The following is a 23,873-nucleotide window of genomic DNA, read 5'->3' as shown; positions in this document are numbered from 1 at the left end:
CCCCCTAGCCCCTGGGACAACACAGCACTCAGTCCTAAGCAGTGACCCTGATGGCGTAAATCTAACTTGCTGAAATCTCCCTCCTGTGAACACTGTCTTCAGACCACAATTCTTTGTATAGGGGAGACGGGACCAGTCTTCTTGAGAAGATAGGTTGGGAGGCCTGGAAGTGTCCATGCAGAGCTGCCTGATGGCTTTCAAGAACAGTTTGGTGCCTTGTAAAGAGTACTAAACCAGGAGTAAGACGGCCATGTCCCAGCCTTGGTCTGTGACACCAGATAAGCCTCCTTTTTCTGTACCTCAGTGACTCTCATCATGTATTAAAAGGGCCCTCTGACACTCACAATGTGTAAGTTTTAGTCCGTCTGTAAGTTCAAAGAGCACTCCCAAGTCCTCACCGCAGGTGAGGTTTTATTGCAGCATTCCTCAGGGTAGCCAGTATCATCTAGACTTGAACCAAATTTTATCCCCCTGAATGTTTACATCCAAAAGGAAGGGTATTTTTTACCTGAGATACATAACAGCGTCTCAAACCCAATATTCCTTTTTACTGAGTGCAATCATTTAATGATTCTTCTTTTCTCTTTAAGTTTGCTATATGCCTTGAGTAATAGATACTCAACTCTGAAAAAGATACTCTTGCCCTCCAGGAGCCTACAGCCGATGGGAGGAGATATTTAAACAGGTCCACATCAGGTGCATGAGAAGAACAGCGAGCTCTGCCCGGAAGAACTAGAACCACCTTCCCGAGGAAGTGAAGTCACAGCGGAGACCAGTGCCAGCACTCGACGAGGCTCCTTGAGAATTCAGAAGTGAGTGAAATATTCTGCCCTTAAGAGATCTACAGACTAAAGGAGAAGAGAGCTATTAAAGCAGTGAGTTCCCACACAACCGATCAAGGGTGGTACACGGCAGACGTCGGAGCAGCAATCTGCAGCGGGGTGGAATGGTCCTGATGGAGACTTTGCAGAGAAGGGGGCCTTTGAACCTGAGCCTGAGGAATAAGCAGAAATGTGCCAAGGGGAGATCATGGTGAGGACATCCCTGAGAAAATAAAGGGCAGGAGCCAAGGCGTGGGAGTGTGAATGGGTATGTCCACATGGGGACAAGTAACTAGCTCAGAGCACAGGAAGCATCAGAGTGCACAGGGAGGGGAGCGGGCGCACCTCACCAATCTGATTTGTTGCTTGCTGCTTGGCACTGAGTAGCAATTCTGCCTGATGCCCACCTATCTAATTGTCAACGCTGGTGGTGGAACGAACTCCAAAAGAATTATACCAGCGCCATTTATAAACACACATAAGAAAAAACAAGAGGGTTTTTCTTTCCCTAGCTGAAAAGCTCTTGGTTTGAAAGACAGGGCAGGGCTCACTAGGAGAGATCCAAGAACGGGCTGTACTGATATCTTATGCAACAACCTGAATTCCACAGCAGATGATGTCACCTATAAATGCCCTATAAATGGAGCAAGGCTTCAGGTGCATCTGAACAACTTATCTGCATTGATACCCAGTGCTACAAACATGGCTGTCTCAGTGCTTTGGCTGACAACTGTCTTGGGACTGCTTGCCTTACTCCTGATTTGCCAGGCTGGTGAGTACTTCTGACTGACCGCAGCTTGTGCACTGTGTTAGCCGTGATTGGAGGAGGTTGGCGTCACTGATCCTGAATATAAGTGGAGAGCCGGGGGGAGAGAAGGAGGGAGACTTTGGGCACTGCAGAAAGAGCACTGGATGGGAGACAAGAGGCAGATCTTCTAGCAAAAAGAAAGCAGGATTTTTACTTAAATGTGCCTCAGTTACAGCCTCTATCCTCAGTGAATGTATGAAGATTTAGAATGATTTTTTTTCTTATATCTTATATTTTATATATTATACATATATCATCTATCTTATATCTTCATGTGATACAGTGACACTAGTGTATTATAAATTCCTTGAGAGCTGGGGGTGTTTATTTTTTGATGATTATAACTAATAATATTCAAAGGTGTAAAGTCTGGAATAAGACTCCAGGCCTGGCTCCACCACTCAGAAATGTGACTTCAGGCATGTTATTTAAGCTCTACGAGCCTCACACTTAAAGCAGAATATCGATAGTTCACTTTCTTACTTAGCTGTCACAAAAGTTAAATACACCAGACCGAACATATTGGAAAAGTATCTGGTCCATAATAAGCAACCAATAAATGTTAACTGTTATTGTTCTCATGTATTATCTCATTTGATTCTCATAATACTCTTAAGTAAACATGCACAGTTTTATCACCTCCCTTTCTGCAGGTAAGTAAATGAAGCTTGCAGAGGGGAAGTTATCCGAGCACAGACACAGGTAGAGGTGGCCCACCTGAGACTGGAACCTAAGTCCTTCAATTCCTTCTATCATAAAGCACCTACTTCTTTCATGTCTGTTCAAGCACACAGAGGACCACGAGGCAGCATGCAGAATTCTCATTAATTTTTGGTCTGCAGAAGACAGTGAGCTCTTAATTTGTCTCCATTCAGAAGGATGGTCAGAAAACACTGACAGTGCAAACATTTAGTAACAGAGCCTTTTGAGCTGTTCTAAATGTAACTTGGCAGAACTCACACCCTCAGCCACCCACTGTCCACCCGCACAACACACAGGCAGACACGTCAGCAGAGCTACTGCAGGAAAGGCCTCAGAGATGACTAGGTTCATCTGCTCCTAAAGCAATCACCGTGGTGAAGTGAAAGGTGACCTTTATATCCTAGAGAACGGTCCCAGCTCTGTCATGAACTCTGAAACTGGGTAAATCAGTTCACTGCTTTGAACCTCAGTTTCTTCATCTGTAAAACCGTATAAATATCAACTTCACCAGGTCAAATCAACATGCTTTTGTCATCACTTTGTAAACTATAAAACCTGTATCAATATCAGCATTTTTGTATTTTTCAGAACTATATGTTTACTAAGAAACTCAATCAGGTAGTGAACGTAAATAAAGGCAACCCCATATTATACTTGAAAGGAGAAAAAAATTCAATCACTGGCTTTGATCATTTGTTTCCTGTTATGTCCAGTTTCTTGATTTTTATTATATTTTTCAACATTTTCAAGTTTCTTAATATTTTAACAGCATTGAAAAATTTTCCTAATTTCTTTAAGCACTAGAGGAGAAAGCTACTGTGAATCATTTCATTGCTATTATTATTGGTAATAGTACTAAGAATACAGTGAGCATTTACTGTTGGCTTACCTTAGGCCTATTACTGCAATATGTGGTTTATATAATAAAGACATGTAGATCTATGTATATGCATACATGTACATGTATACGATCTATATCACAGACATAAAAAGAATCTTTCAATCTTGACAATAACACAATGAGGAAACAGAGACAGAGGGGTTAAGTACTGTTTACAAGGTCACATGGTGAAGTTTTGTTGAAGACAAGAATCAAACTCATGTATACAAGACTCCAAAACATGCCCCATTACACTCTTATACCTCTCATTACATATGTGATCCAAGGGCTGGATCTCACCTCCAACATACACCATCCAGGGCTCCTCGCATATTGCAAAGTTAGCATTTAATTAAACTTAAATTAAAATTAAAATTTGATAAGGTTAAATTGTTATGCAAGTAGGTAGATAGGAACACAGAAAAAAGGAACTCACTTTTTATGCAACGAATTCCTGGTCTGCACCTGGTAAATGTTTTCAGGGACAGTTGCTTGAAGGCCATATTCTATCATGTAAATAACGTGCTCTGTGGAGTTAAAAAAAAAAAAAATTAGGTTCAAACCCTAGCTCAGCCACTTTCTAGATGTGAGATTTTAGGTGAGTCCTTTACTTTCTGAGCCTCTGTTTTCTCGCCTGTAAAGCTGTAATACCATCACTCAGCTGAATAAGGATTAGACATGTGATGCAAGCACATCCCAGGACCTGTGCATCACAGATTGCTTTCTCTTTCCTTCCCCTTCCTGTAATGAAAACAAAGCAGTTCTGGTCACTGTGGCTGCTCTGTGCTTCACGTGAGGGTCATATCGTACATTACCATTGCTGCCTTAACTCTTAGCATATGCTATGTGCAGAATACACATGTGGAAAACCAACAGCTGAATGAACAAATACTGGTGGTTAGAATATTGATCCTGGTTATAGGTCTCAGACTGGTGGTGCTCCTACCACAGCTTTTCTTGTGGCATATATGTTTGCAGAAATGAAAGCCATATTTTTTTTTTTTACAAGAGTCTCTATTTTAGGACATAATATACATGCAACTCTTCTAACTAACTTGACAGCCTCTACACCAAAAGCTAGTTACATCTCCTTCATTCAGTCACAGGGTACACTGTCTAAAAATTGGGACTTCTTGTGTCAAAATTTGCAGTAGGATTAATGGATAAAACACAAAGCATCCAGTTAAAATTGAATTTCAGATAAACAAATAATTTTTTAGTGCAAATACATCCTAAATATTTCACAGGTCATTCTTATACTAAAAAAGTATTGTTGTTTACCTGAAATTCAACTTTAACTGGGCATCCTGTGTTTTTATTTGCCAAACCTGCCAACACTACTTGCAAGGCTATGATAAAACTAAAAGCTAAAGGTCCTACTTCATCCTGGCACCAGGGTCCAGAGGAGAGCCCACCTGCTCACTGCCCATCTCCCATTCTCTTAATCTTCTGAACCGGTAAGACCACTGAGCAAAGCCAGAACCCACCAAGGGACCTCACACGTCACCAACTGCACTCTCCAGCTCCTTGGCCTCATTTCAAAAGGCACTTGATGAAATGTCAAAAGTACGAGACCTGCAGTTACAATCCCATCCTGTCTGGCAATTTGTGAGATTCTCTGAAAGTCACTTAATCTTCTCAGTCTCTCAGTCCCATGAGCTAAAATCTGCATCCTCCACAAGATCAGTCAAGCAGAAAATTGTGCAAATGTAAAATCATTTATAGAACTATCAGATGATGTACAAGCGATAGAATTTCTCGTCCTTCTCATTATTAGTATACCACTTTCAACCTTACAACACACTTGTGGTTAGCTCATAACTTTTCTGTCAAACACAAACACTATGCAGTTCATCACAGAATGCTTAAGAATCCAGATTTTAATACCGAACAGACATGGGACTGAAATTCTGATTCTGCCACTTGCCAACTCTGCGACTTTGAGCAGCTTCCAAACCTCTCTCAACTTCCCTTCTTTACCTTTAACTTGGGATAACCATAACCCTCCCTCATAGGGTCGCTGTGGGAATAAAATGAGATAAAGCATGCAGATTGCCTGTCCCAGGAACGTGCTCAGCAAATGTGACCTATTATCATATCCTCATTATTATTATTAGCACGGGCCTAGGGATTATGGGAAAAATATATTAAAACCAGACAATCTGTATTTTAGTCCCGGCACTGGTATTTACCAGCTGCTTAACTCCAAACAAGTTACTTAACTTTCATGAGCTTCAGTTTACTCATCTGGAAAGAGAACCAACATGTACCTAAGCATCATTATCTGTCGGTCTGTTTGGTTTTAGGAGTAAACAACATACTGCATGTGAGATGCTAACCAGGCAGGCATTAAACGTGGGATAAATATGACCAGATGAGGCTATGTAACTAGTGAGAGCGGGTGTACAGGGCTCTGGGGCTCCTTCCAAGGGAGAGAGACTTCCCTTCCTTTTTCGCTAAGAATCAACCCTGAGGTTCTGTTCTGTTTTTCAGATGACAAACCAGGTGACAAACCAGACAGCTCAAGCAAAAAACCAGAGCCAGAGTTCCCCAAATTCCTAAACCTCTTGGGCACGGAGATCATTGAGAATGCGGTGGAGTTCATTCTCCGTTCCATGATGAGGAGCACGTAAGCACTGAGACAAACCTTGCTTTTGTCCAGGTTGCTTTTGGTAGTGACCACATTGCATTAAAATGGATGAGAAATGAAACTGCACGCACGCACGCCAATGCGTTGTTTTCATTGAAAAGCGTTAACCTGCCTTAAGATTTATTTGCAACTGAATGAATTTCCCTGAAGTGTTTTTGGGGTGAGCACATTTCCCAAGGAATTCATGGAACAAGGAGTTCCATAAAGTATTTTTTATTTCAGGACCAGGTAGGGAGAGGGAAGAACACCGGGCCGGGGAACAGAAAGCCGGGTTGTGGTCTTAACACAGGTGTTACTTACCCTGTGATCTAGGCTTATGCTCCCCCTCGCTGAGTGCCTCAGTTTGCTCACCTATAAAGTTAAAGAAATAAAGGGCCCCCCCAACCCCAGTGCAGACACTGTAACTCGCTGGTGAGGGTGGTGGGGAGCGAGGTGCTCACGAGTCAGAGGTGTCATGAGTCCTGCCTTTATTTTCTATCTTGAGTAACTCAAGAGGGTGAGCAGAGATGGTAGCTAATCTCTCCTCTGAAACCATCTAGAGGACCTCTCTTAGGAGGGTTGGCTCTGATCACGAGGGATTGCCTTAATGGCAATTCGCACAGCCCAGAATCTTCCCACTATTTTCAAACCGCTTCCTCGCTCCGGTACCCAGTACCTCCCACCCAAGTGTACACAGCTCTGACTTTCACTTCTACTTTACCCGGTACTTCATTCTCCTGACATTAATCTCCCCAGTTTCAGCTCTCCAAGGTCTAATTCGTTCTTCTGAATTTCTAGGCACTTTCAATCTCCAGCTCTATGAGCCTCCACTCTCTAGTTCTCTCCTCCATAGCCCTCTAAGCAGAGTTTGACAAAACGTGGTCTCTTACTCACCAGCTCCAGAATCCCCAGGAAAACTTACACAAAATGCAGGTCTCTTCCTTCCATCTTGCTCCTTCCTGGGGCAAGGCTACGAATGTGCGTTTCAACAAGCTTTCAGGTGATTCTTATATAAAATTTTGAAAGCCCTTGATTAGATGCTCTGGGCTATACAGCTGGGCCTTAAAGGTACACAGAGCCTCTAAATTTGTATCCATATTTTGTGTAGATGTGAATCTTTGTAATTTTCTAGGGAAAGTGCTTCTGACTTTATAAGATTCTCAAAGAGGTCTATGACTAATAACAGATTAAAAGCCACTTCTATATAGAAGTAATCAGGAGTCATTTTGTAATCTTTCATCTGCTTAAGTCAATATATTACTATCAGGTGCGTGAGCAGGATTCTGCAGGGTGAATATAACTATATCCTGGCCACTGGGATGTAGTAAATATCCAATTCCTGGTTATTCTCTATCACTTTACTGTGTCAAAATGTGTCTATTATTAGTGTCACTATTTCTGTCTCTCCCCACTCCAGTCCATCCTCTACCTACTACCAAAGTTATATAACAAAAACAAATTTAGTCCTATCACTACCATGCTTGAAACCCTTTCAGTGAATTTCCATTGCCAACAAAATCAGAGCAAATTGCATTCAGCTGATGTCAAAGGTCCTCCCTGTTGCCAATATGTCTTTCAATGATGTCTCTTACTTCTGAAGCCAAACACCTGAGACCTCAACATCAAGTAATTTCTGTTTCAGAGCAGATCACATTTGCTTAAACCTCCAATATCTTTTCTCTCTGCCATCAGTGCCTGACCCCCAAACCCCAAATTCATTCTGTTCACCTGCTAAATCTAATAATTTTCTAAAGTCCAATCCAAAGACCAGCTCTGTGAAGACATCATAGACCCCTACAATCAGAAAATTCAAGTATTTACTGGGATTTCATAGTGCTTTGTAGGATCCTTCATGATGTCTTCTCTTCCCTCATTGTTTTAATTACTTCTATCTGAATGCATGTGTTTTCCCCACTGGACTAGAACCTCCTCACAGACCACATTTTAGTCAGCTTTTACCTTCTCAACAGCTGCCCAACACCCAGTCCTTGAACAGTACAGTATAGTGGGCTCTGGCATTAATTCATGATTCTGGAGACCTAAGTTTTAGATTTTGCTTTGCAATTTTCCAGCCATGTGACTTGGACAGGTTATTTCATCTCTTTGAGCTTCAGGGGATTTTTTCATATGCAAAAGATTAAAAGTTACTCATTTATCCATTCAACAAATATTTATTAGTTCACACTCTATGCCAGGCACTGTTCTAGGTGCTGGGATATACTGTGGAACAAACATATCAAAATATCTGTCTTTATAGAGTTTATATATGAGCAGGCACCAAACTAATAGATTTGTTGGCAGAATTAAAACATTATAGAAATCTTGCATCGTACTACTTCATGACACAGAAAAATCTAGAGAAGAAAAGTAGTGCTCAAATATTGTAAGATGCCCTAGTGATCATTCTAACATTACTGTTCAATCTAAATCATAATTCATTTTTTCTCTGTTTTTTTTCCAAGAGATTATATGGAATTTGGTGATAAGCGAGAAGAACATTCATCATAGTGACTTCCCCAGGTGATTTTAACTTTAAAATTTACCGCCAAAAGAAGAGTACTGAACAAAGGAAAAGGGTTTGATTTATTTAATGAGTATGGGCACCCATATCTACCCGTAAGCAGAAAAGGCTTATTTTTTTGTTTTTGTTTTTGCTTTGTTCTTTTTTTTTGCAGTCATTTTTTTTTGAGGTCATTAAAAAAAATTTAATATGATTTTATTTATTTTTTTTACATTTTTTATTGATTTATAATCATTTTACAATGTTGTGTCAAATTCCAGTGTTCAGCACAATCTTTCAGTCATTCCTGGACATATACACACTCATTGTCACATTTTTTTCTCTGTGAGTTATCATAACATTTTGTGTATATTTCCCTGTGCTATACAGTATAATCTTGTTTATCTATTCTACAATTTTGAAATCCCAGTCGATCCCTTCCCACCCTCCACCCCCCTGGCAACCACAAGTCTGTATTCTCTGTCTATGAGTCTATTTCTGTCCTATATTTACGCTTTGTTTTTGTTTGTTTTTGTTTTTGTTTTTTAGATTCCACATATGAGCGATCTCATATGGTATTTCTGCACAGCAAAGGAAACCAGAAGTAAAACAAGAAGACAACCTACGGAATGGGAAGAAATTTTTGCAAATGAAACCGACAAAGGCTTGATCTCCAGAATATATAAGCAGCTCATACGACTCAATAAGAAAAAAATAAACAACCCAATCCAAAAATGCACACAAGACCTAAACAAGCAATTCTCCAAGGAAGACATACAAATGATCAAAAGGCACATGAAAAAATGCTCAATATCACTAATTATCGGAGAAATGCAAATCAAAACTACAATGAGGTATCACCTCACACCAGTCAGAATGGCCGTCATTCAAAAATCCACAAATAACAAATGCTGGAGAGGCTGTGGAGAAAGGGAAACCCTCCTGCACTGCTGGTGGGAATGCAGTTTGGTGCAGCCACTGTGGAAAACAGTGTGGAGATTCCTCAAAAGACTAGGAATAGACTTACTGTATGACCCAGGAATCCCACTCCTGGGCTTGTATCCAGAAGGAACCCTACTTCAGGATGACACCTGCACCCCAATGTTCATAGCAGCACTATTTACAATAGCCACGACATGGAGACAGCCTAAATGTCCATCAACAGATGACTGGATAAAGAAGATGTGGTATATTTATACAATGGAATACTACTCAGCCATAAAAACAGACAAAATAATACCATTTGCAGCAACATGGATGCTCCTGGAGAATATCATTTTTGCAGTCATTTTTAAAAATTAATTTAAATAGATGTATTTTTATCATCTTAAATCACTGACTTAATAAAATTCTTTTAGGGGAAGAAGCACAATTGTGGGGTGAAACAACTTAGCTGCAAATTCAGAGAACTTATCCTGTCACAACTCTGCTTGGAACTTGATTTGTGCAATTTCCACCTGTTAAGTGAGGGGCTTGTATGCACTAAAATCTAAGGACCCATGTAATCATGCGTTGAGTTACTCATGAGAGGAACAAGATTTGCCAAACCTAATTCCAGGAGAAAGGACTAGAAAGCTCTCTAATCCTGCACAGTTTGATTCCCGTGCAGTCTGGTTTGAGTGCTCAGAGATACCTGCTGTTTCCTTATCCACTTCTCTCCTGAAAATAGATATCGAAATATAACAGAAACATTAGACCTGGGAAAGTAATTACCTGTTTTAGGCATTAAGCTAAGTGATGTATATGTAGGACCTAATTTAATTCTAATGTTCCCTGTGAAAAGTAGGTACTGTTATTCTTAAATTTTATAAATAAGAAAACCAAGGCTCAGGGAGCTTAATTACTGTGGCCAAGTTAATAAGAGAGGAGGGGGTGGATCTGAATTCAAGTAACCTGATTCCAGAGTCTGTGCTCAACCACTAATGAGAAGAGCTACTGGAGAACAGAGAATCATGTAGGAGGGGGCAGTAGAGAATAGTGATTAAACTGTGTAATCTTAGACATGCTTCTAGTGCCCATGGAAATAAAACACTACCCCTTGGGTTAGCTGAGTTACCTTACATGCATCTCCTAGAATCATGGCCTTTCCCAACTTCTATTTTGTACTTGGGCTGGGAATGCTCCTTTCCCCTACTGGCTCCATTTCTTAACAAGGGATTGATTAGTGTAAGCTTAGAAAGCTACTATCATATTACTCTGGAATTTAGCTCACTCTCTTCCATAAACTTCTAAGGATGGAAACCAGGCTGAGGCATTGCAATCAAAATATGCCCAACCCAGACACACCTGTACCTCACCCCAAAGCCAGCTAAGCTTCTAAAAACACTCACTTATGTTTGAATTTTTCCATTCCCATCTACTCGGGGAACAGCCTACCTCCTGTTGCAGGTGTCCTAACCCTTTGTCTTCATTCAGGCTGCATTCAGTACATGCCTCCTTCAGGCTCACTGGTGCCCACACCCTGACTCTTCAGAGCGCCACCCTAGAGGCTCAAGGTATGAGACGGTTCAATCGGCAAGGCAACATGAACGGGCAGAAAGAGCAAGAGGCACAGAGAAGATGTAAGTTCAACTTCTGACTTGGCCATTTGTTGTTTGTGGGACTAAGGGGAAGTCGGCTGGTCCCCTTGAGTCTCATTTTACTCATTAATATTGAAAAATGTTAGGAATTTGATCCAGATCTTAATGCCAGATTTTTTTTTTAACGGCATATAAAAAAAGCCTTGAGTGGATTCATGAACCAACTGTAGATGCCCTTATGGGCAGAGAGGAATGGCTCTCTCTAGGGATTGAAAAAATCCTGGACTAGGGAAAAGGAAGTCTCTAAGGCAGAGATTAAATTTTGGATGGTTTGATCGGAGGTGTCTCTTTAAACCCCAGTGACTGTTCATTTAATAAACAGTTTCAAAAGACGCAACTGCATGATAATTGCCTCATCTAATCAAAAGCAATTCGTTTTAGAATTAGCGATTCACAGGAATGCCGAGTAGAAAATGTGGTATTCTAGGTATTTCCTAAATTGAGATAGGTAGATTAATAGATAGATTTTCCATCTTTCTCCTACAACATATGCCTCTTTCTTACATATTCATTTAATGCTTATTTAACCCATGCCTACTATGAGTCAGATTCTGCCGGTGCTACCAAGATGAGTAGCACCATCCCAGCATTAAGAAGTTTATAGCTTGGGCTATCACCTAGCATGGTGCACCCGGGGACGGTGCAGGGAAAGAATAAAAAGTTCTATGTAAAACTGCCATGGCCATGCCTTGGAGAAAGGATTCACAAAGGAAGACCTGAAGGAAGGGGTAGGTATTAAGAGGGCTTTACAAAGAAGGTGAATTTCTGCATGCAATCTCAGATGATGAGCAGAAAGGGTCAAGTTCTCAAAAGCAAATCATCCAACAGTTAGACACCTAATTAGTCTGAGAGTCTCCCAACTTCTGCTCGATCACATTGGCATGATTTCCTTATGTTAACAGACTTGTACAATCTTAACTTCTAATGTCCTGCATCACTTGAAATCATGGGGGCTCAAGTCTCCCAGTATCTTAGGTCATTTGACATCTTAAAGTATAAATTTCCTTTCTTGTGTTAAAACAAACAAGAAAAGAATCTAATGAGCCTCACTAGACTGTTAAGATTGTCAAAGAAGTAAAAGATGGGAAAGCACTTTGTGAATTTTTAACGTCTATATACATTTTTTGAATTAAGAAAAAATATACTTGGACATACCAGATGCCATATTTAGACTTACTGAGTAAGAACTTCCTAGGGAGGGAGCTAATAAATAAAGTTAACAGGAACACCTCATGTAGCTAATGAGCAAACCTGCAGACAGCCAGGACATCACTCAATATCCACTCCAGGAAGCCTGCTGAGAATTTCTTCTAGAACTTAGAGCAAGAAGAAAATGTGCCTTCCCTAAGGACCGCTTCCTCTTTTCTGATTATAAGATTTGTGTAGTTTGGTCTACTTCATCTATTTATTTTTCCTGTCTAGTCAGACACTCAAAGTGAAGCTGACTCAGTTTGTCCTGGTGTCTAACGTATGTGCGTGCTCCCTTCAGCCCTCTTGTTGACTCTTGCCTTCTATATCTTGCATTTTCGTTCTTCTTGTTGTTGTTTGTTTCTTCAAATACATATTGTAGTTGATTTCATTATTAATCATCTCACATTCTAAAGTGCAGAGGCATACAAATATTAAAGAAAAGATTTAAATATCTTTGCATTTTCCCTCAAGTCTTAAACTGTCTCTGCAGGTCTCTCTGGCCTGTGTTTCTAAGGACACACCCACAGGGCTCCAGAATAAGCCAAGGGCAGCCAAAGCCTGCTTTTCCAGTTCTTCTGTTTCACAAGTCCTCCAGGGCAGAGGCCTCAAAGCAGCACCCAGAAAATTCTCAGGATTCAGGCCTGGGCTTCAATCCAACACAGCTTACTTCGAACACCTTGACTTTACATTTTTGAGTCTAGACACCAGAATAAATGTGTCTTCTTTGGGGTCACATATCCTAGTGCATTAAGCATTTTATTGGTGGGAGTAATTTTTCCTAAGCATGTTTACAGTTTTTAACGATGCAAAAAATATGAAATGTATAAAATTAGTATTATCCAGAATAACCAAAGAACATTTCTAATTGAGAAAACTAAAGTTCAGGAAACGTGCTAAGTCCAAAGTTACACAGCCAGTAAATGACAGGAGGAGGATTTGAACCTTACTCCAAAGAACAAGCTCTTAACCCCTAAAAACTCTAAATTTCAGAGCTAAAACTTTCATGAAACCTTTTTGGAAAAGTCTTTCAAAAAATCTGAGCCCACTCTCCTGGACCAGTAGACTAAAAACTGACCTTTTTTTTTTTAATTGACAAGGTTATTGCTGTCCCACAGTCTTCGTTATTCTCATAGAATAGCAGAGTGCCCTGGAAGACACTTGAAAAGGGCGGATGGAGGAGTCCTTGAAAAGTCTAGTGCTTTTCACTTTTTCTACCACCTCATTACACAGACGCGGGTCCTCGGTGGCCATTGGTGTGGTTCTTGCCCACTTGGTCATGGAGGACTGAATCATTGTCAGACCTGACCCAGCTGAGCCAGGAAGATGCTCCCAGAATTATTAAACATGGACAGTAAGACAAGACTAAAATCATAAAGCACGAGGACAATTATGGCAGTGCTCTAGTCTAGAATAAAAGATCTATGTGTTTCTGCTACTGAGTTCTGAAGAGTGGTCCTGGGTCCTGTCCTTCCCAGGACCCTGAAAGCAACTTCAGTATATTGTCAATAAATCTTTTGTTTATTTGTCTTCCTATTTATACTAAGCCAGGATAGGTTTGCATGCAACACAAAGAACCTTTAATAATGTAGATAGCTCAACAAAAAGTGAACACCTCCTAAATACTGAAAAATACATATTACTTTCTGCAATAAATTTAGACAATCCACCCCACTGCATTTTCCAGAGACTTCTAGTTTCTTTGTAGTCCCAAATTCATTGAAATATGATTGACATATAACACTGTAAATTTAAGATGTACAACATGATGATTTGATATATGTATATATTTTTAAATGATTACCACAACAAGGTTAGTTAGCACATCCATCACTTCACATGGTTTCTATTTCTTTTTTGTAATAAGAACTTTTAAGATCTACTTTCTTAGCAACTTTCAAGTATACAATACAGTGTTATCAACTGTAGTCTCACCATGCTGTACATTAGATCTCCAACTTACTGATCTTATAACTGGAAGTTTATAAACTTTGATCAGCTTCACCTATTTCTCCCACCACCTCCTCTGCCCCTGGCAACCACCAATCTACTCTCTATTTTGATGAATTCCATTTTCTTTCTTTCTTTTTTTTAAGATTTCACATATAAGTGAGGTCGTACAGTATTTGTCTTTCTTTGTCTAACTCACTTCACTTAGCATAATGCCCTCACAGTTCATCTATATTACTGTAAATGGCAGGATTTCTTTCTTTTTTAAGGGTGAATAATATTCCATTGTGTATGTGTATATATGTATGTGTGTGTGTATACACACCACATCTTCTTTATCCATTCATCCATCAGCAAAGGATGTTTCCATGTTTTGTCTATTGTAATTAATGCTGCAATGTACATGGAGGTGCAGATATCTCTTTGAGATGGTGATGTTATTTCCCTTGGATATATACCCAGAAGTAGGATTGCTGGATCATATGGTAGTTCTATTCTTACTGTTTTGAGTAAACTCCATACTATTTTCCATAGTGGCTGCACCGATTTATATTCCCTCCAACAACGCACGAGGGTTCCCTTCTCTCCATATCCCTGTCAGCACTTGTTATCTCTTATCTTTTTTTTTTAATTCTTATTTTTTATTTAAGTGTAGTCAATTTACAATGTTAGTTTCAGGTAGACAGCAAAGCAATTCAGTTATACATATACATACATATATATTTTTTTCAGTTTCTTTTCCATTATGGCTCATTATAGGAGATTTAATATAGTCCCCTGTGCTGTACAGTAGGTCCTTGTTGTTCATCTGTTTTATATACAGTAGTGCGTATCTGTTAATCCCAAACTCCTGATAGCCATTCTAACAGGTGTGAGGTAATAGCCCATTAGAGCATTGATTTGTATTTTCTTGATGATTAGTGATGTTGAGCAAATTTTCATAAACCTGTCAGCCATTTGTATGTCTTTTTTGGAAAAATGTTTATTCAGGACTTTTTCCCATTTTCTAATAAAATTTTTTTTCCTATATTATGAGTTCCTTATATATTTTAAAAGTTAATTCCTTACCAGATATGATTTCCAAATAATTTTTCCCATTCCATAGGTTAGCATTTCATTTTGTTGATTGTTTCAAGGCTGTGCTAATTTTAAACGTCATACCCTCTTAAACGAAAGTTACCAGATTTCCATTATATTCGGCATCTGACATCAGACTGCTTCTCCCTGACAAATGTGACCCCAAAATCTCTCTTTGGATACTGAGTGCCTAATCTGTGCCTGGGAAATAGACTGACTATGAGTAAAAACTCAGTGTCCTCCCTGTGTGAGAGAGACCCACCCTATCAGAGCTTCTGTCTGTATCTTCATCTGTTTCTTGTACAACTTGAAATCACTCTTGGATGTTGGTAATAGAGCAAAACAAAACAAAACAAACAACAACAAAAAAGACGGTACCAAGTCAGTACAGGATTTGGTGCACTTTCAAGAAATACCAGTCTGAGATCTCCATCGACCTAGAGAGATTTTAAAGATTTCCCAATGGCTTTACTATGCACGTTTCCTCTCCTTACCCTTTGTTACCTCTCTTCCCACCCTCTGATAAGATCCATCTCTGCAGCAGCAGGGACACCTGTTTTTAGAAATCGAGCATCTCTCGCATCTTCATAGGGTTTTTCGTTTAGGATCCCTTCACACTGTCATCTCACTGTGACCTTATAATTGCAGGACAGTTGAAGTCACCTGGTCTGGCATTATTTTCTCCACATGACAGGTGAGGAAACTGAGGCTCAGGGAAGTTAATCAACACCATGCCTGAGATATGAGAGCTGATAGAGGCTGAGTGGGAGGTTGTTCTAACCTCTAACACAACTCTGCTGCCCTGAGGCAGCAGCCTGAGGACTCGGTCCACAGCATCACTCTGTCCCCAGTCCCAAAGTCCCTACCATGGCGTCAGTACGGGAGGGAACTTAATGCATCTCCTGTCCTTTCTTTCAATAAAACAGCTTCGAGAATATCTAGAAAATGGATCATCTAATGGGTGTATGTTACTTCATGTGACTCACTCATTTGATCATAAGACACTTACTGAATGTTACTCTGCTCCAGGTATTAGTCATACTTAAGTATATAATTATTTTTGAGAGACATGCTCAGGAAGGGGGGAACATGATTCTATTTGAGGCTCTAACTAATGTATCTCACTTTGACAGGGAAGAGGATTTCCTAAGAGCGTGAGACTTGATCTGTGATCTGGGAAAAAAATGACAAGGAGGTAATGAAAATAAATTCAGGAGAAGTAAATGAAGAGGAAGTAGTTAAGACTGGACAGCATTAACAAAAGCCCTGTATCAGGCTTCATCAGTGCCTGAAGGTCAAGGCGGCTGGGGAACGAATGAGGGCTAGGGAGGAAAGCTAGTGCTAGGCCTCCAGGTCCTCGTAGGCGTGGTCAGGACTTCCTTCCTAACTCCAAGAATAGTGGAAAGCCACACCAAAAGGTTTTAAGCATTAGATTGAGAATGATCACTTGGCTGCTGGGAGGACCAGACTGAGGGGTCCAGAGTAGAAGCAGGAAGCCTGCTAGAAAGCTGTTGCAAGAGATTTGAGAGACTTGGATGAGGGAGTGTTGGTGCATATGGAGCCCCAGGGGAGGATTCAAGAAAATAGCAGGAGGTGATCTTGGTAGGATGAGGTGATGAGGTGGATATGATGTGTCAGGGAAATGAAGGTTTCAGAATGACTCCCAGGTGTCTGACTAATATAACTGGATGTGTGGTGGTGCCATTCTTGGAGATGGGGATATTGTACACAAAGCTGTCTAGGACTCTCCTGGCTCTTAGGATAAAACCAGTGCCTGTTCCCATGACACCCAGTGCATGGTTTCACCTTTGCCTACCCATCCTCCCTCATCTCACATCCCTCTGAGCCTGCCCATGGATTTTAGCCACACGAATACTCTTTTGGTTCTTTGTGGAAGCCAAGTTCTCCTTGTCCTCAGGATATCTGCATATTCAGGAACCTCAACCAGAATATTCATTGACCCAGATGGGTTCTTCACAACCTCAAGTCCCAATTTAGATGACACTTCCAAAGAAGACTTTCTTGACCACTCAAAATAAAACAGGGAACTTGTCACTATTACCATTCTTAAAATCCTATTCTCCTCTTTTATTGTCCTGATCATAATTTGTCATCATCTATTTACCTACTGACTTGCACAATTTCTGTGTCTTTACACTGCAAAATCTGTGGGGCCTTGTTCATTTTGTTTATCAATTTTTGGCAAAGATATCAATATTCAATCACCACCATATTTGAGTTAAAAATATATTGAGAATATAATTAATAACCAACGACCATTACTGTGACTTTTAGTCATATTAGTGGTTACTATTACTTAATCAGGAAAAAGTTCTCATTTGACAAAGACACAAACCTAGCTAGTGGCAGAGCAAAGAATGCACTGTACAAAAATGCTCAAAATAAAGCCAGAGGTACTTAATAGAAAGGAGGAACATCAAATAATTTTCATTTAGTTGTGTTTCCCAGTGAAATTTTTAACACAATAGAAGGTGCTGAGATTTCTTATTATAGATCTTGAATAGATACAAAAATAAAATGTCTTCTTTAACACTGCTAACAGCCTATGAGCGCTCCCTGCTGTCTGTTAATCAGCCTGCAAGCTTTTCAACTGGTTCTTTTCCAAAAATTAAAAAAAAATAGCAAATATGTTTTACTTACTGACCTGTTTGTTAGTATTACTTGACTTAAACATGAAGGCCAGAAATATTAGGATTCATACATTACATCTCCAGACCCTCCAACATATCAAGCCAAAAAAGGGATTTATCGCTTTCTCAGGTTCTCGGTGCTTAGCTCTCATCTATTCCTCCAGGGAACAGGTGCAAACAGCTGATAGCAAAGCACCTCCCACACTGCCCCCCGGCATAAGGGAGCTAGTAGGTCACCTACTTGAGCGAAATGTTCAGCTTTTCCTAATGTCTGGTGGCTTTGGGAGCACTGTAGAGCTTCATAGCTCAACATCCCATCAACCAATGTATTTGCCAATAGGCTGAAATGCTACTTTAATGGTGAATATGCAGGTTTTGATGAGATGCAGGCAACAGCCGAATCTGGTGGGAAAGGAAAAGTTATTAAACTATTAAAGGAAAAATACAATTTTTAGAAAATAGTCATGACTGGTGATGGAGCCACAGACATGGTGCAGATGTTCTCACTGGATAGGGAGGGAATGCGATCAGGCAACGACCACATCCTAAGCACCGTCTTGGGTCCCTAATCCATCTTGGGAAATGACTCTTCTCTGATCTCAATGACCTCACATCCCAACTGCTCCTTTAAATGGAAATTTGTCAGTAGTTAATCAAAATTTTAAACACTAAATAATTCTTGGCCTCGTAGTTCTACTTCCAAGATTTTTCTGAAGAAATAAATACAAAAAAATGTACAACATCAAGAGTGAACCTTAATGTAAAATATGGACTTTGGTTGATGATAATGTGTCCATGTTGGCTCACTGATTGTACCAAATATGCCACACTGATGAGGGATGCTGAGGGTAGGGGAGTATATATGTGTGGGTGGGGACTCTGTATTTTCTGCTCAATTCTGCTGTAAACCTGAAACTGCTCTAAAAAAATAAAGTCTATTATAAATAAATAAATAAATAAATAAATAAATAAATAAATAAAAATTGAAAATTAAATTAAAAAAACACAGATTAAAAAAACAGCTCTTAAATCCATCCTGAAAAAAGAAAGAATGAAATACAAAAATAAATGTAAATCTATGGATGTTTACTGTAGAACTCTTTATAATAACAAAAATATACTAGAAATGATTTAAATAGATGTCAGTTAAAATAAAATATGGCTTATTCATATATGCATGCCTTTAAAAAATGTTAGAAAATGTTTTGAAAAATCCTATAGCTCTGTTCATGGGTTTCTTCTAGTCTGTGGGATTTATGGGAGAAAGGGATGAAAGTTACATATGTAATTATACACATATAGAATTATATACACAGTTATACATATATAATTAGAAATACATATTATATATCACAGTTATGTAACTTATATTAATTAAATTGCATATAATATATATTTCTATATACTGATTATCTTCACAGTTTTTTTAAGTAAAACTTTTATGTTTAGATAATCACAGAATCACACATGGTTGTAACAAATACTAGAGAGATCTTGCATATTCTCTACTATTTCCTCAAACGGCAACATCTTGCAAAACTCTGCTACAATATTAAACCCAGTATATAGACATTGATACAGATAAAATACAAAACATTTCCATCACCATAAACATCTCTCAGGAATCCCTGAGATAGCACACTGGCTTCCTCATACTCCTACCCCTTTCTTAGCTTCTGGAACTCACAAATCTGTTTTCCTTTTCCATAATTTTGTCCCTTTGAAAATGTTTATGCTTATACAAATGGAATTTGGGGACTGACTTTTTTTCATGTAGCATAATTCTCTGAAGATTCACCCAGGTTTCTGTGTGTATCAATAGTTCATTCTCCAAAATGCAGAATAAACAAGATTGTACTGTGTAGCACAGGGAAATATATACAGGATCTTGTGGTGGCTCACAGCGAAAGAGAATGTGACAATGAATGTATGTATGTTCATGTATAACTGAAAAATTGTACTCTACACTGGAATTTGACACAGCATTGTAAAATTCTTATAAATCAATAAAAAATGTTTATATAGAAAAAAATATATAAATAAATAAATAAATTTACTTTTCACCAGAGGAAAGATTAAAAAAAAAAAAAAGTTCGTTCTCTGTTTACTGCTGCTAGTATTCCAATCCTATAGATAGATGTACAGCAGTTTGTTTAACCGTTCATCCATTCAAGGACAACTGGGTGGTTTCTAGGTGTTGATTATTACAAATAAAACTGCTATGAACATTTGCATCCAGGCTTTGCATAAACATAAATGTGGTTTCTCTGGATCAATGCCTAGGACAATTGCCAGGTTGTATGGTAGCTCCCTGTTTAGTTTTTTAAGAAACAGTCAAAGTATTTTTCCAGAGTAGCTGTAAGATTTTACATCCGCACCAGCAATGTCGGAATGATGCAACTTTTCTATATCCTCGCCAGCATTTGTTGTTGTCACTTTCATAAGTAATTTTATCAACTTCTGCCATAATGTTTATCATCAGGTTCTGCCTATTTTCCTCAACATAGTCCATCCTCTAATTCCTTTTTAACTGAATCAGTCCCTTTGACACACTCCCCCACAAAGAAACCTCTAGCCCCAGTAGATTGCCATATTACATTTGTTACTCAAAGCTTGATGACACAGAACTCTTTCCTCAGTCTTCTCCACTTAGCACCTTGAGTGAAGGCATAGTCATCCTTCTTAAATATGCAAAGCACAGCAAGCTAGGAGAAATAGTAATGAATAGCTTACTAATGTGATGGATGAGAAAGAACAAAAGGATCAACCTAACAAGATAAAACTTAACAGAAAGAAATCCATCCATTCGATAACCGCAAACCCTAATGCTGCCTACCTACAGGCTCTGTGCTATGTGCTGAGGATACAGATACAAGTAAGTTCAGGTCCCTACCCATTTAATTCCACAGTCTGGAAAGGAGATTTTGCAGTAAGTCAGAAAATAAGTACGTCAAAATATGGGTTATGAATATGTTTATTGCTTTAAAATAGTGTATGACTTGTTTTCAATCAGCACTAAAAAAAAACTATCAAAGAGTTTGAAACTGGGGAATGACTTTTGTATTTTAAGAAACCGCTTTTCTGGTGGTGCAACAGAAGGGCTGGAAAAGATCAGCTTTGGGATGCAAAGCCTGGCACAGCAGTCTGCTGGGGGTGACAAGGTTTGGGGAAGAGCAGTGGCAGTCGAGATAATGAAAAAACGTACACGATACAAAGAAAAAGGCTTATCATCAACAGCGCTTTCCCAGCAATTAGAAAGTAAGGCTGAGAAGAGGGGGTACTTCGAATGATCCCCAAGTCTAAGCAACAAGGAAATCAGTGCTACAGAGCGAGACAGGAAATGAGAACATCAGTGTGTTTTAACGGACAGACGGGAAGTCCAGATAAACGTCTGCTGAGCTGAACATTATAAAGAGGGCATCTGCTGGAAGTGACTTACAGGTAATTAAATCTCTTCTCAAAGAAAAGCTATAGGTTGTAGCTACAGATTGTAGAAGTCCTAACACGGAGGTTATATATATTTTTTCCTGATGGATTGACTGATTGACTGAACACCCTTACTCTGGTATGGTTCCTGTACAGTACACTACACATATTCCAGTTGTACAGTTTGATGAATTCTGACAGATGTACACACCCATGAAACCACCACCACAATCAAGATAGCTAACATTTACACAGAGATTATATTGCCAGCTACGGGAATGCATGAGACCCCCCAGTGTGAAAAGAGAAGAGGAATCAAGTTTAGAATCTTTCTTTGGAGGCATCAACATTCAGAGGACGTCAGGAAAATAAGGGCCGTTGAAAGAAACCAAAAAACAAGAGTCAAGTAGTCAGGTTGATATTAGAAGTGGGAGGAAAGATGATCCAAAGGAGCTGAAAATTACAAGCAGAGTGGAGGTGTCTCAGGGGGTGATTACCCTGAAATAGTCAAGTAAGGTAGTAAATTATATTATGCTAACCCGTACTTGGCACCCTCTCTTCCTGTAGAATTGAACGTGCCCTTCCTAAGTGAGTTAGGCATGTCATGTGACTTGCTTAGGTCAATGAAACAGGACAGGGTCACTTCCAAGGGGAAGCTTTGAAAATTAGCCCATGGTGCACAAAGCACTCTTTCCTATGTGCCATGATGATCAGAAATGCTCCAGACATAGACTGTTCCATCAGCTCTGGGTCACAGAATTCAGGCTATGGGGGAGAGTGACAGCCAACTCAGGTGGCCATATAGTGCGAGAAAAAATATTAAAATGCTGTGGATGTAAGCCCTGAGATGTGCACTTATGTATCACCATGGCTAGGTAAGCTAGTCTATTCTTACTAGACTCAGGTAAAATGAGGGAGGAAAACAGAAGTTACACAAAGTTCAACAATTCTAGTTGTCAACAAATATGCAGGTTACGAAATGGCCAGAATCAAGACAATCTTCACAGAGGAGACGACAGTTAAAATTATGTAAGTCAGGAAATAACCAGGAAAGAGATGCTTGGAACAGAGACAATGTAATGCACAGAACTGATCTGACAGACAACAGGAGACCTAAAAAATCAAACAGGTGATGGTGAGGCAACCTAGAAGTTGATGACGGCAGGAAATCCCTAGACCCTCAGCTGGAGAGACAATGAGGAGATGGTACAAGCAGAGCCCAGGAAATGGAGTCACCTGGCAAAAGTTGCAACCCACACAGATCCATCTAGCAGGGCTTGGCGGCTCAGACATAGTGCAAGCACTTCCAGAGACTTCTCCCAAAGGGAGACAGCAAGGAGGCCACACTCTGGCCTTGCCCCTTTTCCAACCTCCTATCTCCTGCCTGGGCCTCACAGCCCAAAGCTCAACTGACCTGGGAACCTGAGGAAAGAAACCTGAGGGATCAGCATCATGTCCCCTCCCTTTGCCCAACATTGAGCTGAGCACGGGGAGCACAGGGAACGGACCTGAGGACAAATAGTCCAAGGCTGGAACAAGCCCCAGGTTGGAGGCAGACCCGGGACGACTTTCCAGGAGGGAAGAAACTCGATTGTTTGTTAAGGCATGAAAGTATTAGCAGCAAATAGATTTAGTTATCTTTTCAGCACGGCTAGAGCTGGAGCACACATGAAGAAAGGAGTCTTGATGAGGCTAGACATGGAAGCAAAGGCCAGATCTGAAAGACCTCGGATGCCATGCTGAGGAGCTTGAAAACTATCTTCTATGGGGTTGTATAGGGCTAGAATTATGTCTTGGAAAAGATAATCCTGGAATCACTGTAAACGGTAGCATGGGGGAAGGGAAAGGACATTTCAGAGCCCATTTGCCGGAGAATGACTGGTAGCAGGGTCTATGAAGCCTTGGAGTGGCCCTAATACAAATGCAAACTTAACAGGAACCTGCATACTGGGGATGTAGACTACGAACCAGTGAGGTTTGGAAGAACTTAGTCAGACAATACTTTGAAAATTCTATTCTATTTCATGTTTTAACATTTCTGTAGGCAAGGTCTAATAAGTCAGACAGAGAAAAACAAATAATGTATGATATCACTTATATGTGGAATCTAAAAAATACAACCAACTAGTGAACATAACAAAAAAGAAACAGACTCACAGATGTAGAGAACAAACTAGGGGTTACCAGTTAGGGGAGGGAAAGTGGGCAGGGCAACATAGGGGTAGGGCCCTAAGAGAAACAAACTATTATGTATGAAATAAATAAGCTACAAGGTTACACTGTACAACACAGGGAATATAGCGAACATTTTATAATAAGTATAAATGGAGTATAATCTTTAAAATTATGTATCAGTATATTGCACCCCTGAAACATATAATATTATATATCAACTGTATGTCAATTAAAAAATTTTTAAATGTCTTCTGAAGTAGGGGAATAGGCATGTGAGGAGTTTGGAAACAATGTCAGATAAAGAACAGTTGATGAAAATGGAGATGTTCGAGTTAGAGACAAGGGGAGGGAAAGAATGATACGTCTTACTGAAAATGCGAGTTCTCTTTATCAGAACAGGCTCTCTGGAGTTTATGACCCAAGGAAAAGATTATCTGGTTATCCCCTTCTGAACAGAGCCCCCCAGATGAAAACAGGACAAACTGAA

The 23,873-nt window shown here is 39.7% G+C and overlaps 1 protein-coding gene across 1 annotated transcript; it reads left to right on the top strand.

Moving 5' to 3' along the window:
- Positions 1–581: 581 nt before the first annotated feature.
- C3H5orf46 (chromosome 3 C5orf46 homolog) lies at positions 582–8,948 on the top strand. Its single transcript, XM_032477052.1, has 5 exons — positions 582–812; positions 1,432–1,593; positions 5,705–5,840; positions 8,303–8,360; positions 8,890–8,948. Exons 2-4 carry the CDS (start codon positions 1,524–1,526, stop codon positions 8,346–8,348), a joined length of 252 nt encoding a protein of 83 aa, XP_032332943.1. The 5' UTR covers positions 582–812; positions 1,432–1,523; the 3' UTR covers positions 8,349–8,360; positions 8,890–8,948.
- Positions 8,949–23,873: the final 14,925 nt, after the last annotated feature.

The sequence above is a fragment of the Camelus ferus genome, chromosome 3 (assembly GCF_009834535.1).
Source record: "Camelus ferus isolate YT-003-E chromosome 3, BCGSAC_Cfer_1.0, whole genome shotgun sequence".
NCBI lineage: Eukaryota > Metazoa > Chordata > Mammalia > Artiodactyla > Camelidae > Camelus > Camelus ferus.
Note: the sequence above shows the minus strand (reverse complement) of the source record. Positions and strands in the feature narration are given on the sequence as shown.

Excerpts from the sequence above, each read along its gene's own strand:
- C3H5orf46 (XM_032477052.1), top strand. The coding sequence starts at position 1,524 with ATGGCTGTCTCAGTGCTTTGGCTGACAACTGTCTTGGGACTGCTTGCC. Across the intron at positions 1,594-5,704 it reads ACTCCTGATTTGCCAGGCTG|ATGACAAACCAGGTGACAAA; the intron begins GTGAGTACTTCT and ends TCTGTTTTTCAG. Across the intron at positions 5,841-8,302 it reads CGTTCCATGATGAGGAGCAC|AGATTATATGGAATTTGGTG; the intron begins GTAAGCACTGAG and ends TTTTTTTCCAAG.